The sequence below is a fragment of the Naegleria lovaniensis genome (genome assembly GCF_003324165.1).
Source record: "Naegleria lovaniensis strain ATCC 30569 chromosome Unknown tig001, whole genome shotgun sequence".
Lineage (NCBI taxonomy): Eukaryota > Heterolobosea > Eutetramitea > Acrasida > Naegleriidae > Naegleria > Naegleria lovaniensis.
The window spans coordinates 1,048,382-1,064,860 of record NW_025407823.1 but is presented as its reverse complement, the minus strand read 5'-3'; the positions used below and the strand labels follow the sequence as shown (position 1 = coordinate 1,064,860).

Genomic DNA, 16,479 nt, shown 5'->3' with positions numbered 1-16,479 from the left:
TTCACACAAGTAGAGTGTAGAAATTGGAGAAATCTTGTCTTCAACCAAATTTTGTGTTATCGGCACAATAAATTTCGAGTTGTCAAAATTATGACTTTGCTTGGCTCCTTTCTTCCAGAGAGTAACGACAAAGAAAAATTTTTAAATAACGGATTGCTTGACGATTTTCGAGGCGCCACATCATCACATTACTCAACATCATCCGAGAATAAACACCAAACATCATCATCATAGGTGGACATACAACACCCTACAACATGACGGTACGAAGTAAGAACAACAATCGTGGAACGACTGTAAAAACCTCCGTTGAAGATTTTTCATCGAGTAGCGTGCCGGAGCAAGCATTGAAACGAAAATTGGACGAACTTTATTATGAGGACCACAAGAACGAGAGAACACTTGCCTTTTCTCCATCCTCTTCACTACGAAGGAGAGGATCATCCAACAACAAAAGCATAACAACAATAACAACGGCAAATTATAAAAACCTTCGACAAGAATACACCAACAACAACAAACCGTCAACACCACAAGCAACCTCGCATCAGCAGCACAACGGTAAGTATGGCCTCCAAAAAATTTCGCAACCACCAAAGTTTACAATGAAACGTGCTGGTTAATATTCAAAAAACAACCCATCAATGATTCCCTTATCTATGAATGAAAACAGAGGTGATAGAGATTCTTTCCTCCTCATCACCATCCTCAGAAGGTGCTGGACAGCATCACTCCATGTTCATGATGCATCATGGCAATAGCAATGACTCTTCAAGGCACCAAGCATCTCCAAATCATGCTGGGGGAGTGTACACAAGCTCTTCTTCTTCCAGTGACGAAGCAATAGTACAAACGACACCCATACACAACAGAACGTTCAGAAGTAGTTTGACCACTATATCAGCAGCGTCGCCTCCATCCACCAACCCAAAGTCAACCAGCCTTCACTCCTCTTCCCTTAATAGCACCAATGTTGACTCAATCCACACCAATATTACTAAATCCACTATCACACCAAATGAATCATACGAGACTCCACCAAGAAGAAGAAGACATTCGTTGAACAAGATGACAGCGATGAATTACCCAGTACTTCTCACAAAACTTTATCTTCTCGAGTGAGAAGTGTCACTGCCGCCTCTCATGGTGCAAGACCAGAACAACAACAAATGCCTCCTTCTTCTCCCTTACTACCAAGCACTAAAACTCCCACTACAAAACCTCCTAAAGGAATTTCTCCAGCCGGCACCATTCCCACACCATCATTCAAATCCTCCAATGCTCCAACACCTTCTTGTGCCTTGCCAACCAAAACAACTCCATTAAGGAACAACAACCATTGCTCCGACACCTCACCATTCACTCCCTCTTCCACTAACACCACAACTAGTCTTCACCAAACCCCATCATGTTCATATCAACATTCACCAACAAGCTCACACCCAACATCCAAATCTTTTCCATTTCACACCCCGCCTCTTAGTAACCAAATTTCGCCCCATGCCAGACTTTACCTATCCTCTCCAAGAGATCCTATGATTAAATCAACTCCTCCATCGTCGTCATTGGACTCATCTCTAAATCAACAACAACCTTGCCAGACTGAAAATGGTGACCAACCTCATTCGTGTAAAATTGGACCCATGCATCAAGCTACACTTCCAACACTTTGTCCAAAACCTAAGCAATTTCCCATAACGTATTCACAAAGAATTGGGCAATGTGTGTGGACTCCTCTAGAATTGATGGTGCCCTCAGTCGCTGAAACATGCTCAAGGAATGTAATTTGTGACACTCTCGAAAAGTTGGAAGCATTTGAAAAGTTTTGTTTGAAAATTGTGAAAAATCCTGACGATTATCGACAAGACAAAGCCTTAGAAATATTACACACATTTAACTTGGATATACATCAAGCAAAGAGATTTATTAAGGAACATCCCATGCAAATCACCACTCAACCTCTACTCACTTCGGAACAGTCATTGAAAGTTTTCAATGCTCTTTCCCAATTTCATCTCTACAATGGTTGTCTACGAGAATTGCATCGTCAAGTGATACCAGAAGTTCCATATTCAACACTAGTTTGTCATTTCTTTCTCAATAAGAAAAACAAATCGGCCATACCAAAGAGTTTGACAAGAATTATCAATCACGGTAGAAGATTAATGCAACAGCAAAAACTCTCAACAGCAACTACGAACTCTGACGAAAGCTCTGAAGATGATGAAGATGATGAGACCTACCATGACGGCAGCCAGTTGTCACAACCAAGTCAAAATTCAACACTGCACACAATATCTGCACACTCAACACGTGCCAATGAAGCCCTTAATCGTCATCATGCAATTCATTCAAAATCCAACAACAATAATGAGGATGAGCCGTCTTCTGGTGACGAACGAGTACCTGAAAGTAGTGACAATGAAGAATCAAATAGCAGTGGTGAAGAAGAAAATCATAACGATGCAATCAAGTATCAACCTTTGCTTCATCCAACCCATTGCCATACAAATCATTTTCTTCACAATAATAACCATCATTTTGGAACAACAACAGTCACCAATCACCAAGACGTCAATTATTTATTGAGCAGCGACAGTGAAGAAGCTGACATGTTTTCCAACGAAGGTGAAACTTATATTGGTCAAAAAGCAGCAGAAATTCATTCTGGTGGATCTTCATCTTCTGCAGAGGAAGCCATGTATATTGCCATTGAGAATGAAGACTCTTCCTCAACCACTGAGGTGTTTAACTTTGAGCATAATCAGATGTTTGAATTCCATCCTCCAACGTTTGAATGAGGGGCAATTCCGTTTCATGGAATTCAAAGTTGTTTATAAAAAATAACTTCAACATCATCATCTTTGGTCTTCACATTCTCAATGGAACACTCTTCACCAATGATTGGAGGACCATTCCAAGAGGGACCCATCGATCCTGCCACAGGAACTACCCTCTCTTTGGAAAAGCTTCAATCCTTGTTGGATTTATATTATTCTGGAACTTTGTACATTTCGACTCCATCGGGAGGAATGAATCAACAAAATCAACAGCAACAGACAAACATTGAAACCATGCTTCAGCGTTCTTTCGGTTCCGATAGAGATTGCTGGAAGAAAGGTATTCTGTTGCTGCTGTCTTCAGCATCATCCACCAATGCATCATCTTTACAACACGTTCAATGGTTTGCCTTGACTTTATTGGAAGAGAGTGTTCATCATGTATCTTATTGGCAAAATCAAATGACTATTGAGGAGAGGCAACAAGTTGGAAATGTTTTAATGACAAACATATTACCAAATTTTAGAGTAAGTAATAATAATTAAATATTATTGGATTTGTGGATTAAACCCACAAAATATTTGAATGAATCACATGCTTTGACTTTCCGTTGTTGAATATTACACTGTATATAACCAAATAATAACATGATTGTATTCAGCACTTTGCGACACCCATCTGGAGAAAAGCTTGTAAAGTTGTGGTCGAAATTGCCAAAATGGAATGGCCACAAAGTTGGCCAAATTTATTACCACAAATATTTCAAATTGGAAATAATTCGGAAACAGCTGTGGTTGCTCTAACAATTTTACAAATGTTGTCTGAAGAAATTTCAAATATGAGTGGAGAGAGTAAACAAGATAAAGATGACATTCCTGAAGATAGAAAAGAAACTCTGTATAATTCAATGTTACAAGTTGTTGACGACTTGTTAAAGTTTTTAGAAAGCATTCTATCCTCATTATATCCAGGATATTATGGAGCCATGTTACAAGCTTTCATTGGTAAGTATCAATAGATCTCTTTTCATCCATTGAAGGATTGTACATTAACAAATTGGAAAATTTGAAAATTTATTACAGAAAACAATGCACAATCATTAGAACAATTTTTCCAACAATTTAAATCCGTCTCTGAAATTACCATTTCTTCCTTGGATTGTTTGACTCATGTATTGTCATGGGTCAGTCCTATTGAAAAGTATTTATTAGCACACTCTTCTCTCTTTTCAAACATTGTGCAATACTCCTCTCTCTACTTTAATATTCATAATTGTAACTCGTCATTGGGTAAGTATTGTTAACAAGTGTTGTCAGCTATCAAATTGAAACCATTCTGCCGTGTGACTGGATTATACCAAACAGAAAAAGCAAAAGAGAACATTGAAAGCGTAGTTTCAGAAATCAGTATTAAGGCCTTAAACTGTTTTAATGAAATCATCTCCAAGCCAATGAGAACTACAGGGTTAGGCCAACAAAATGCTCAATTATTAGGAACACTCCTGAACACAATGTATGCCACCATGCTTCAACTACTTCAAAATTATATCAATTTGTTCAACATTAACGACAGTAAGTGTCATCCACAGATACGTAACTAACACCCTATCAATTTGTATGTAACATTTCGAATATCCATAGCTTCAAAAAAGGAAGATTTAGTTGAAAAATTTTCACAAGGGCAACATGAAGAATTTGTTCATAAAATGAATCTCATTCTGCAAGGCTTTTCAGAGAATCATCTTTCTAGAATTTTATTATGTGAAAGTCCAGAGAACGTTTCTTCAGATCTTGCCTGGCTTGGACTCAACTTTCCAGTCACCACATTTATTGAAATTCTCTTCTCGTACACTACATTGCAATTTACAACTGATAACTATCAAACAGCAATCACGATTTGGAACCAATTCATAGATTCAATGATGAACTCTTTTGATGATATGGCAGCATTTGCACATTTCGATTTTTTCAAAAGAGCTCTACTAAGTTTGGTTGATGATGTGTTAAGAAGAACCAATTTTAGAGACATGAAAAATTATTTTAACACCAAACTCTCTGCAAATGTTGACCTTGAATATTTAAACGAATTGGATGATGAAAAGAAAGATGTTCATAACGCCACAGAGCTTGACAATTATTTGGAAATTTGCATTGACGTGGTTGGAAATATTGCTGAGATTTTTCCAAATGAAACGGTCCAGTTGGTCATTGAAAAGTTCAACATGTTAGTTGATGTTGAGTTTTCTCAAAATTTATTTGGAAAGCTATTTCTATCCAAAATTCAACAGCAACAACTTCTCAGCTCCGAAGAAGTTGATTACACGAAAACAGTTTGCAAGGATGTTCGATCTTTAATAATTACCCTCACTCGACTATCCAACGTATTGGTTTGTCACTTTGAGACCATGTTTTCCATTGCCACTACTGTCATTTCCAAAGTACTAACCATTCAAAACATGGCTATTCGCAATATTTTCTCAGACAATAATTCTCAAATTGCTCTCTTGTTGAGGAGTTCCCATCCTCACTCGAGCACTCTTGGATTATTCAGATTAACCGGTGAAACATTTTCATTCCTGCAACAATACACAAGATGGATCTCTTTATTTGGATCGAATATTTCCCAAGGTATTCTGGATGCATTTACAAAACAAAATTCAGCCAATAACGTACCAGCTGATCTTGCTGAGATGCAATCTCAATATGGGGCGTTGGTCACAAGCATTATCGAGAATATTATACAGTCCTTAATTATATCGAGCTCAGCTACGGATTTCACCATTCCGTACGAGATTGTGTCCTCTTCGGTAAACCTCTTGCTCTTTATGACGTCTGCACTTTCACAATTAGATTACACACTTCAAACACCACCATCTTGGAACGCTATTGCCTACAAACATGTTACTTCTACTTCCATTGAAGAGATTAAATCCTTCAATGAAATTATTATTCCAAATATGCATTCAATGCTCTCCTCTCTATCTGCACGTTATCCGCCATTATTGGAAAACGCAGAAAGTATACTCTCAAAACTATATGTCTCCGTGTCCGTGAGCATTTTGAACAGAATAAGAATAATTCCATTGACTGTGGAAAATATGGATACTAAAAAAGCCCAAACTGTTGTGTATGAGATGTATAATAATGTATTGGGATCACAGCTCATCACTCCATTCGAACAAGCAATTCAAATGCTCAACACTCAACATAGCAGCGATTTGGTTCAATTCATTTCTCTATTATTCAAAATTTCTCAAAGCGTTTTGAGAAATATCAAACATCAACTTAAACAATGCAAACAAGTTGGCTTTGAGGTAATGAAGAAGGTAACCGCTCCCGATCTCATTGTAAATTTGATGAATTTTACGCTCAATCATAGCTCTGATAAGGCATACCTTGCACTCTTGGAAATAATTATTGATTTACAAATTAACTTGTTTGATGATTGGAAGGCAGAAGTTGGCCACGATTATGTAAACGGAATTATCAACACATTCATGGATATTCTGACCAGATCTTCTTCTGTGAGCGTTTTCATGAAAGAACCTATTGGTAGAAATGTGTTGATTCAATTTTTAAAACTGTTAAAAGCACTTGTGTCTGATGGTTCAGGAAAATATGCAGGCAATATTGCAAAAATTATTTATATTAGCAGAACTTTAATTTATCCTGAATTGAAAAATGTTGGAGAAGGAAAATTATCTGGCAACGTTGGCGCCATTGAAGTGTTGCCCTATTATTATGACATGCTGTTTGGAATTCTTCACTACAATTGGAAGCATTTCTTTTCAGCACAAATGGTCAATAATGCGTTCCAGGAAATGCAATGTACCAGTAATGAGGCGTTTGAAGAATTTTGTTTCATTATGGAATGCTTTTTGAATTCCTTCTTTTCTACTGATATTACTATTTTCAAGACCAATTTGGCCCATTTGGAAAGCTTGAACGATCATCACAAATTCTATGAAAGACCAATTTTCAAGCAGCGTATCCCAAATTTTGGCAACCATTCGATCATGGATAGTTTTATGAATGCCTTTTTGAATATTCTTATTGCCAAAAGTCACAACTTGTACAAGAATGACTTGTTGCTCACTATTTTTAATATGGTCAATGCAGGAAATTGGAACCATTTTGCAAATTATATTCAAGAATTTTTGAGTAGTGACAACAAGTTGGTTCAAAAATTGACCAATGAACAAAAACAACAGTTACTTGTGAGATTGGTGATGAAGCCAGATTCGTACGATGAACATGATTGGAAATCATTTCAAAACTTTTCGAGAAGACTTTCACAATTTACGAATGACCTTTCATATAGTGTGAAACAAAATACTCGATCTGGATTATCATTCTTGACCATGGTGTGAGGTTAAAATTCTTGAGGTTGTGATTCCCAATAAAAGGAATGAAGAAAGAATACATTTCTTTGATGTTTCCCCGAGTTCAACTTTGTCAAAACTGCTTAGTAACGTTTATTTTTTCTTAAACAACAATATCTGAGCCAAGAGCTTGAATAACATTGGCAACTGCATTCATCTGAGATCCTCTTTTGTTTGCGTATTGAGGGCCACTATAACCAAACCAATCCCAACAACCATTAATATTCTCAAATCCACCAGAAGTTACTTGAGGATAAACCACAATAATATTATTCTTTTCAGCAATGGCGTTCAATCCAGTGTATTGAACAAATTGTTCTTGTACATAGGAAACGCCTTGTTCGCAGCCATGGAATGCAACATGAATCTTGCATGCAGCATTTTGTTGACAAGCTGTTGGAATATATATGTATCCATGCTCATCCATATCGGTGCCTGCGAAGGATCCAGATTGATCATAGGTGAATAAATTTCGATCGACAGCTTGGGTACTATCGGTAATATTGTTGGAATAAATGGTTTGTAATACACGTAAGGCTCCACGAAGGTTGCAATTGTTAATCCAAGGACTTTGAGTGGCAGAACAATCATTTCCATAGTCTGCAGGTGCGGTGAGTGGGTTGCACAAAAGGACGTCACAATTTACATTTCATTGACAATTCATTTCACAAAAGGATATTCGTGAGCATAAAGAGTTTGTTGCGGATTCAGTCATTGGAGAAAAATTACTCTTGTCAACATACCATTGGTAATCCATGCATGACCAGCAGGAACATTAAATGTTACGTTAATATTTGAAGATGGCACTCCAAATTGTTGATATTGTTGATAGAGTGCCTTCATGACAGCAGTGTTCACAGTATTGTCTGCAGTACCACTGAACAAGAACACTTTGTGCGTTTTGACATTGGAAAGACGATCGACTTTTCCTGAACTCTCATAATCTTGTAATACTTGTTGCAAAGCGTTCAAATCAATGGGAAGAGCAGCATACATGCATTGGTCAAAAGCATTGGCAAGTTGTCCTTGGGAACAATAGTATGGTCCACCTTCGCGATTTTTAAATATGGTAAAAGAAAATCCGATTTTCAAAAAGTTCACATGTCCATGTCATCATCATTTCACAAAGAAGCAATGTTAATCACAAAGCCATTAATTCCATCATCACAAAATTCCACATGATTGGCAAATTCCAAAGACATCAACCTACCTGCAAAGATTCCTGCTCCTACAATACTTGAACTGTACGCAAATTGAAATTGAACGGCCATAAAACCTCCCGAGCTCAATCCACTCACAGACAAGGAATGAGGAATAATATTTAATTTCTTGATGGAAATATTCGGACGACCAGAAGCCTTCTTTGGAGTTGTTGAACCAGTTGTAGTAGTACTTCCTCTCATTAATGATGATGATGAGGAATGAACCATACGAATATCCAAGGCATGGAGAGAGGAGAGAGTGGCTACCAGCAGCAAACACACAGTGGTGAGAACCATCTCTGCCTTCGGAGAGAGAGAGGAAAACGACATGATGCTGTGAACGAACGAGCTTTGAATTTTTTTGAAGTGTCGTTGGAACTAGAAATTACAAAAAAAGCGAAAAATCATCTTGCGCGAAGATTCGATTCCTTGTGTGAAAATCAACAACTTTGTACTAGTATTCGTTCTGGAATGCCAACTCTTGAGCTCACTATCATCCTCCTCAAATCATGATGATTTTAGTTACAAAGGAACAAGGAGATTCAATGAAGGATTGCTTTCTTTATTTGTCGCTCATTCATCAAGGGCGAGGTTGTTGCAATAAGTTCATTTTGGGGCAGGTTTAAAAAACTTTAAACTAAAAAAACAACCAAGAAAAAAAATATTTCACAAGTATTTCGAATCGCACCCTCATAATAACACAAAATGTCTTTCTGGTATGGTACCCCAAGATGGATCCCTTCAGGTTTTCAAGTGGTAGGTTTGGAAATATTAATTGTAATGGCTAATTTTCAACGGACATTGAACCATCGTATTGATCTCGGATCTTCCTTTGGGTCATGTTGATCTTTGAAAATATTTTTGATGAAATGATCGTATAACCATCCGATCGGATTCTCGTAACTGATCGTGTTTACATCTATTATGAAATCCATGAACTTGTGGATATTCTCCCATATGATTCCGATTCAAACAGTCTCCAAATTTAATGCAAAACGGACCCATGTGGCAAAATCAAGCCACTCAAACCTATTACATGTTTGATAAGGATCGTAACGGAGTTTTAAAGAAGAAGGAATTTAAGAAGGCTTTGACTCATATGGGTGTTCATAAGCATGAGGCTAAACATCTTTTCAAAATGATGGATCGTGATAGAAATGGTGTCATTACAATGGATGAATTTATTAATGCCTACTTGTTCATCATGGCAGGTAAGTTTTATCATCTGGTTGATAAGAGATTGTGACCACACAATATTATGTCCACAAATTATGGATTCATAAATGTTCATTGAATTGGAATGATATCATTATATTCGGCCGAATGAAATAACTAACCTTTTGTTCATGTGATTGACACACAGGTGGTATGCGTTACAGTGGAACTGGTTACAGTGGTACCTATTCAAGTCTTGGACATTCCACAACCACTACCACAACAACTGTCATGGGTGGACACACTCAACCCATGTATCCTCCACAAACTGGTTATCCACCCCAAACGGGTTACCCACCTCAAACAGGCTACATGCCACAACAAACTGGATATCCTCCTCAAACAGGTTACCCACCTCAAACTGGCTACCCTCCACAACAAACAGGTTACATGCCACAACCACAACCTTACGGAACTAATCCTTATGTTCCTCAAACTTCTACCACTACCACTGGTTACATGCCACAACAAACAGGTTATCCTCCTCAAACTGGTTACCCACCACAACAAGGTGGCTATCCTCCACAACCTTATCAATAATTTTCAGTGAACCAGCAGAGTTCTGTAATTTATTTGACCACTGGTCGCTCTGTAATTTATTTGACCACTGGTTTATTGAATCGACGAATGAACATTAAAATTATTATAATTTTATGGACCTGTTGATTAGTGTTTTTACGCTCTTGAAAAAAATGCTCCGTGGTCACTTCGCGCACCTTTCCAAAAAGAACAAGTCACTCTGCGTGGAGGTGTCCAAGATGACCACCTCTTCCTTTTATTCTGTGCTATTACTACTACTCTCACTATCCATCATCATCCTAGTCGTGTCAGCATGTATTATAAAATTTTACATTTTTCAAATCCTCGATTCGATTACGCCCATAATAGCTTCATCAACAATCACAGCAAGTTTAATTCAAATGTTCGCAATAGAAGCCTTCTCTCCGAAAATATTTTGGAATTATTCGACGGACGAACAAGGACCTCTTCAAAATCCAACGCTTCCTTCGAAACCTGCAACACCATCACCGTACACACTCACGACATTGGCTGGTATGTCAAATGTCAGTGGTGATGGAGGCCCTAGCGTGAATGCTCAGCTCAATCATCCCCGTGGTTTATTCTGTCATTACAACATGATTTCGAATAATTATGAGTTATATTTTTGTGATACGAATAATATTAGAATTCGAAAAATTAATTTACAAAATGGAATTATTGAAACCGTTATTAGTGATCGTGACAATGTGTTGCCTTCAGTCAACGATGGAAGATTATCGAATTTGGCATTTCCAACAAGTTTAGCATTATCGAGTGAAAATATCACTGAAGGAAATGTGAGCATGGTGAAAACTACTGCATTTGTGAGCGATGGAACAAAGGTAGGTCATTTTGCCATTCCGTTTTAGTATTTCATTTTTGTATAATTTTAATTGAATATTCATTATTGAATATCATCTTTTGATGTCTATTGTTAAACAATTATTATTATATTCACAGATTATTAAGGCAAGTTGGAGTGAACTCGTGTCATGTTCTCCAGGTACAACGTGCAAATCGAAAATAGATCTTCGAGAAATTGAGGTACCTATCAATTTCCGTAATGCTGCCTCTGTCACTGCCTACAGAAATCCCAAACAAAAGTATCGAACTGAATGGCTTTTTGTCGATTCCTACAATGCAATCATTACAAAAAATTATTATGAATTTTCTGGACCAGAGATTGTTCCCACACGACTGACTCTCAATTTTGCTGGTTCAAGTTCAAAAGCATTTACTGGATTTGTACGACCTGAGAAAGTGTTTGCAGATGTGAACAATGATCGATTATATGTGACAGATTTAGACGCTGGAGTTGTTTATCAATTTTCATCCATTCTTTCTGGAACGACATTAACGTTGAATCATCAATTTCCAATTTCAGCACCAGGTGGAATGTCATTTACGAGAAATGGAACGATACTCATTAGTGGACGAGGAACGAGTAGACTTTATGAAATTTCAAAGAAAAACGAATTACTTTTATATATGGGTTCAAGACCTGGATTTGATGGCGACGGAGGACGAGCCAAAGATGCAAGAATTAACTCTGCAGACGATTTAAATTATTGTGACGGAAATTTATATATTGCTGATACGTTCAATTCGAGAATTAGAAAAGTCTCTTTCGATTCGAATATTATTGAAACCTTTGCAGGAAATTATGAATATTCTGAATCAGGAATTGGAACTTCTGTTGTTTTAAATGATCCCACCTCTCTGAGTTATAATCCTCAATTTCCAAATGAGGTATTAATTGCTGACACAAACAGTAATGTCATTCGATCTCTTGATTTGACCACCAACAATTTACAAACTGTGGCAGGAAACTACAATCCAGGTCGTGTCAACTCATCGAACATTATTCGACCTCAATGTGCAGTGCGAGGACCCAATCGAGAATTATATATTTGTGACACTTACAATCATCGAGTATTAGTGAAATATGAAAATGGAACGGAAGAAACAATTGCTGGAATTATTGGCAGTTCAGGATATAGTGGCGATGGATATTATGCAAAGGACGCCAAGCTCTATACTCCAACGAGTATTGCCCTTAACAAGTTGGGAGAAATATTTATTGCTGATTCAGGTAAGTTACTTTTCACCAAAGATGTCAATTTTAAATCACAACTTGTTTCTTAAAATGATATCATTCTTGTGAAACAATCCTTTTAAACATGAAATTCTCAATAGATAACAATAGAATTCGAAAAATTGACAAGGACGGTATCATTTCTACTGTGATTGGAATTGGTGATCCAAAAAATCCATGTCCTCGATCCAGTCAATACATTCAAATGCCCGTCACCACAGCATGTGTCATTCATCCAACATCGCTACAATTTGACAACGAAGGATATCTCTATTTGAGTGATGTTGGTCATCACATGATTCGAAAAGCAAGCCCTGATTTGACCACAGTATATATTATTGCAGGAAATGGGCTCACTGAATATGTCAGAGACTCGGGAATTACTGCTACCTCTGCATCTCTCTTTTCTCCAAGGTAAGTTTGACAAGTTGGATTATTTTACAAAATATTCATGAAATGTACAATTTTTGAAAACCAAATTCAAAACATTCCATAGAGGTCTATTTGTCACCAACAATGGAGATGTCTTGATTGCCGATACAAGACATCATCTCATTCGAATTGTCACAAAAAAAGATTCTTTAATTTCAACGATTATTGGAACTGGATTACGAGGAGACAGTAATTCCTTCGAAAATGCAACACTCAACAATCCATTCTCAGTCATTGTCACAAAAAATAATGACATTATATTTTGTGAAAATAGTAACAACAAGATTAAGAAACTTTCATGTACACAAGGTCTCTATGGAGTGTTGTGTGAACCTCAGATGGATCAAAAAATTGTAATATTTATTTCAGTCATTGCTGCAACTGTTGCACTTGCCATTTGTTGTGTGATTACCATTGTGGCTGTTCAATGTTATTACAACATGAAAAAACGAAAATCATTCCATCGATTACGGGAACCTCTCGTTTATCAACTCGAAGAACGTTTATTACCCATTAGTAATGTCACCATTAACAAGACCAAAAAATTAGGAAGTGGTAGTAGTGGAACTGTTTATTTGGGATATTGGGATGAAGTTTTAGTAGCAGCAAAAAAAGTTGAAAAATCAACCTTAACAGAACGAGAAGTTGAATTTTATAAGGTTAGTAGTTTTAGAAATACAATGTTCGTACCATGTTCGTACAAATTACAATTTGAAAGAAATTGCGAAATCCACATATTGTCACATTGTATGGAGTGAAAGAAGAGGAAATGAAGACTATGTTGACGATGATAGTATCTCCACGAATACGAATGGACGTGAAGGAAGCATGTATCTCATTATGGAATATATGGGAGGAGGATCTCTTCGAAAATATATTTATTCTCTTTCGAAAGGAACTGAAAAGTGTACCTTTGTTGACAAGTTATGTTTATTGAAAGGAGTTCTCATTGGATTGAAATACCTTCATGAAAACAACATTACGCATCGAGATTTAAAACCTGATAATATTTTACTCGATGAAAGACATCAAATTGCAAAAATCTGTGATTTTGGAACGACTTTAAAAACAAGTGCAAATCTGCAGGAAGAAACGACACTTGGAACTCCAGCGTATTTACCTCTCGATGGTGTCACGAGTAAAAAACCAAGTACCAAAGTCGACGTCTATGCATTTGGAAAAGTCATGTGGGAATTACTGTTCGAACGATCACTGGAACAAGCATCAAGTTCGCATGAAGCTCCCATTCCGTTCAATTCTGCAGTTTCTTGTTTTACATGGATTAGTGACAATCCGTTAGTTGGAATTCAATACAAGGATGAAAGCAATGAAGATGAATGTTTTAAACAAATTGAAGCACATTCAGAAATTGTGTGGGAATATTGTAAAGTCATGAAAGATTGTTTGAGTCAGAATGTCGAACAGAGACCAACTATTTTTAAAATTCTGAATTTGTGTAAATTATGGATTGGAAGATTGGATGAAAGTAAGAAGGTAGTATCGAATGTACATGGTACAACATTGACGTCGAGTTATGTGAATGTGGCATTGACTGAAAATTATGTTCCAATCGAGCTTTGAGATTCTTCCTCAATAATAATGAACATAATATATATGATTCATTCCAACACAATTGAATTTTTTTTGCAATTTTTTATTGAGGAAATTTTGCATCTCGTTTACAAAGAGATATCTCCATAGCACTATTCTATTGGGTCATGACATGCATTGATAATAACATCACCACCTCAATTAATACCCTCATAAACAAAATGCGTAAACGTGCTCCCACTGTGCTTTCTACGAATCAATTGCCTGCTGCCAGTACTCACTTTCAAGACGTCACCGTTCAATTGTTGTCACAGGAAACTACCTCTCCTCTTCAACTCAACATTGCTGCATACTTTTCTCGAATGAATGGTCCCGCATCTTGTCGATCCTGTGGCGAGCGTTCGAAAAAATTGTTATTTACTTTCGGAGACAATATTTATTGTAAACGTTGTGCTTCCGATATGGAACGAGTGTATTTACAGAGCTATCGACAACGTGAGGAAATGAGAGAACGAGGTAAAAGAGTGTATGACCTTTGTGTCGAAATGGAGTCGAAGAAGAATTCGGTCAATTCGAATGCAAGTTCCAGAGCTCAGTCACCTGTCATGAATTCTTCAGTTTCGACTTTGCCAGTCATGAATGTCATGAGACGTGCAAGTATCATTTCAGCGAATTTTCCAGAACTATTTCCTGGAGGTTTTGGCACAAACGGAGCATCTTCAGGTTTTCCCTCGCCAGCAACTTCGGTGGCTTCTTCATTGGTTTTGAATGCTTTGAATCAACAACAACAACAATCAAAGGGTTTGTCTCAATGATCATTGTCAACTTGTTCTTTGAAAAATGTCAAAATCAATTCTTTGGAAAGACGACAACCAAACCATTTCACATGAAATATTATTAAATAATCCTTCCCTATTGATATTATTTTCTTACAAGTTGGAATATTTTCAATATGTATAATTTCACCTTTGGATGGAACTCCACGATTGATTCAGAATATTTTGTAACAAGTCTCGATAAGTCCATCCTATTTCTCTGGCAGCAATTGCTGACAAACTATCTTGATTTTCTCGACCAACTCTGCCTCCACCTGTCATGTTGGCTTCATATTTAAATCAAACATTTTAAAATGTTGAACAGAATCCTCCGTGTGATGAGATCGACAGTCGATTCGAATAGGTGCTTTCGCTTTGACCCATTCAGCAGCTTTTTCACAGTCTCTCATAATCTTTTGAATGGCCTCATCCATAGTAAATTCCATTCGTTTTAAAGCAACACTGTTATGGATGACTGCTACAATTCCATTATAGGGAGCCACTCCATTCATGTGATTGAATCTCTTGACAGGAGGAAGAGCCCAATGTTTTGAAAATTCGACTTGTTGATGATCGATCGAGTAAGTTCCTGGTGGCATGACTGTAAGTGTCAATTCATCACCGTTTAAAAATTCCTCCACAATGAAATAATATCCATATTTGAGAACATTCAAATTGTCATTCACTTGAATTTTTTGATTCAATAATTCAAGTGATTTTTCAATCAACTGTTCGAATGTGTCAACTTTTTCCACACCTTCACTGCCACGTCCTCTGACAGGTTTGATAATGAGTGGAAATTGAATACCAAAATCGTGTAACGACTCTACCGATAACTCCTCAAGAATTTTGATATTTTCCTTGTAAATTCCAATTAATTGCATTTCCTCTAATTTTTCTCGTGTTGAAACTAGAATAGAATTTGCTACTGAAAGATTTTCCCTTCTCAACATTTGATTCGTTTCAAACTTGTCATCGAATTGTTGCACTAGTTTTGGATGCTGTCCAATAAATGTCACTTGTCTCAAATCCAATCCATTATCACTCCATTCACTATCATTCTCAATTTGAGCTTGTTGCAATTTTATCAAATCATGCAAAGGATGATCATCAAAGAGTACAGTATTGGCCCAAATTACCATTGCTCCCTTTCTCAAACAATCCTCAATTCCTTCCTTCGAATCAGGAAATACCCATTCCAAATCAGGAATAGATTTTAATTCATCATCATTATGGTTCAATATTCCTCTGTTGGGTGTTACAATGGAATAGTGTTGAGCTAATAAATTAAAAGCAATATCTGCTCCAGAATCTTTATAACCGCCAGGTTTGAAAGGCTTGATGACTCCGTCCACGATCGGAGGTTGAATGGATTGATAGAGAATGGCTATGGGTCGAGTAGTTGAAGACATTTTTTTGTAATTGAAATGTATGAAAATCATTGTTGAGTACTTTAATTTGCTAAAA

At 36.9% G+C, this 16,479-nt stretch overlaps 8 protein-coding genes across 8 annotated transcripts; 6 read left to right on the top strand and 2 right to left on the bottom strand.

Annotated features, from left to right (window-relative positions):
* Positions 1-257: 257 nt before the first annotated feature.
* C9374_004047 (uncharacterized protein) lies at positions 258-1,122 on the top strand (the record flags this gene model as incomplete). Its single annotated transcript, XM_044693643.1, has 2 exons — positions 258-561; positions 674-1,122. 2 exons carry the CDS (start codon positions 258-260, stop codon positions 1,120-1,122), a joined length of 753 nt encoding a protein of 250 aa, XP_044556177.1.
* A 47-nt stretch (positions 1,123-1,169) lies between these two features.
* C9374_004046 (uncharacterized protein) lies at positions 1,170-2,801 on the top strand (the record flags this gene model as incomplete). Its single annotated transcript, XM_044693642.1, has 1 exon — positions 1,170-2,801. One exon carries the CDS (start codon positions 1,170-1,172, stop codon positions 2,799-2,801), a length of 1,632 nt encoding a protein of 543 aa, XP_044556176.1.
* An 81-nt stretch (positions 2,802-2,882) lies between these two features.
* C9374_004045 (uncharacterized protein) lies at positions 2,883-7,150 on the top strand (the record flags this gene model as incomplete). The annotated part of the gene is made up of 5 exons (XM_044693641.1): positions 2,883-3,308; positions 3,443-3,785; positions 3,864-4,070; positions 4,146-4,352; positions 4,422-7,150. 5 exons carry the CDS (start codon positions 2,883-2,885, stop codon positions 7,148-7,150), a joined length of 3,912 nt encoding a protein of 1,303 aa, XP_044556175.1.
* A 115-nt stretch (positions 7,151-7,265) lies between these two features.
* C9374_004044 (uncharacterized protein) lies at positions 7,266-8,694 on the bottom strand (the record flags this gene model as incomplete). Its single annotated transcript, XM_044693640.1, has 3 exons — positions 7,266-7,762; positions 7,906-8,211; positions 8,373-8,694. The coding sequence occupies 3 exons, from the start codon at positions 8,692-8,694 to the stop codon at positions 7,266-7,268; spliced, it is 1,125 nt and encodes a 374-aa protein (XP_044556174.1).
* Positions 8,695-9,069: 375 nt separating this feature from the next.
* Positions 9,070-10,119, top strand: C9374_004043 (uncharacterized protein; the record flags this gene model as incomplete). Its single annotated transcript, XM_044693639.1, has 3 exons — positions 9,070-9,120; positions 9,341-9,575; positions 9,728-10,119. 3 exons carry the CDS (start codon positions 9,070-9,072, stop codon positions 10,117-10,119), a joined length of 678 nt encoding a protein of 225 aa, XP_044556173.1.
* A 380-nt stretch (positions 10,120-10,499) lies between these two features.
* C9374_004042 (uncharacterized protein) lies at positions 10,500-14,227 on the top strand (the record flags this gene model as incomplete). Its single annotated transcript, XM_044693638.1, has 6 exons — positions 10,500-10,961; positions 11,080-12,211; positions 12,316-12,628; positions 12,711-13,305; positions 13,365-13,393; positions 13,441-14,227. 6 exons carry the CDS (start codon positions 10,500-10,502, stop codon positions 14,225-14,227), a joined length of 3,318 nt encoding a protein of 1,105 aa, XP_044556172.1.
* Positions 14,228-14,418: 191 nt separating this feature from the next.
* C9374_004041 (uncharacterized protein) lies at positions 14,419-15,012 on the top strand (the record flags this gene model as incomplete). The annotated part of the gene is made up of 1 exon (XM_044693637.1): positions 14,419-15,012. The coding sequence occupies one exon, from the start codon at positions 14,419-14,421 to the stop codon at positions 15,010-15,012; it is 594 nt and encodes a 197-aa protein (XP_044556171.1).
* Positions 15,013-15,290: 278 nt separating this feature from the next.
* On the bottom strand, positions 15,291-16,424 carry C9374_004040 (uncharacterized protein; the record flags this gene model as incomplete). Its single annotated transcript, XM_044693636.1, has 1 exon — positions 15,291-16,424. One exon carries the CDS (start codon positions 16,422-16,424, stop codon positions 15,291-15,293), a length of 1,134 nt encoding a protein of 377 aa, XP_044556170.1.
* Positions 16,425-16,479: the final 55 nt, after the last annotated feature.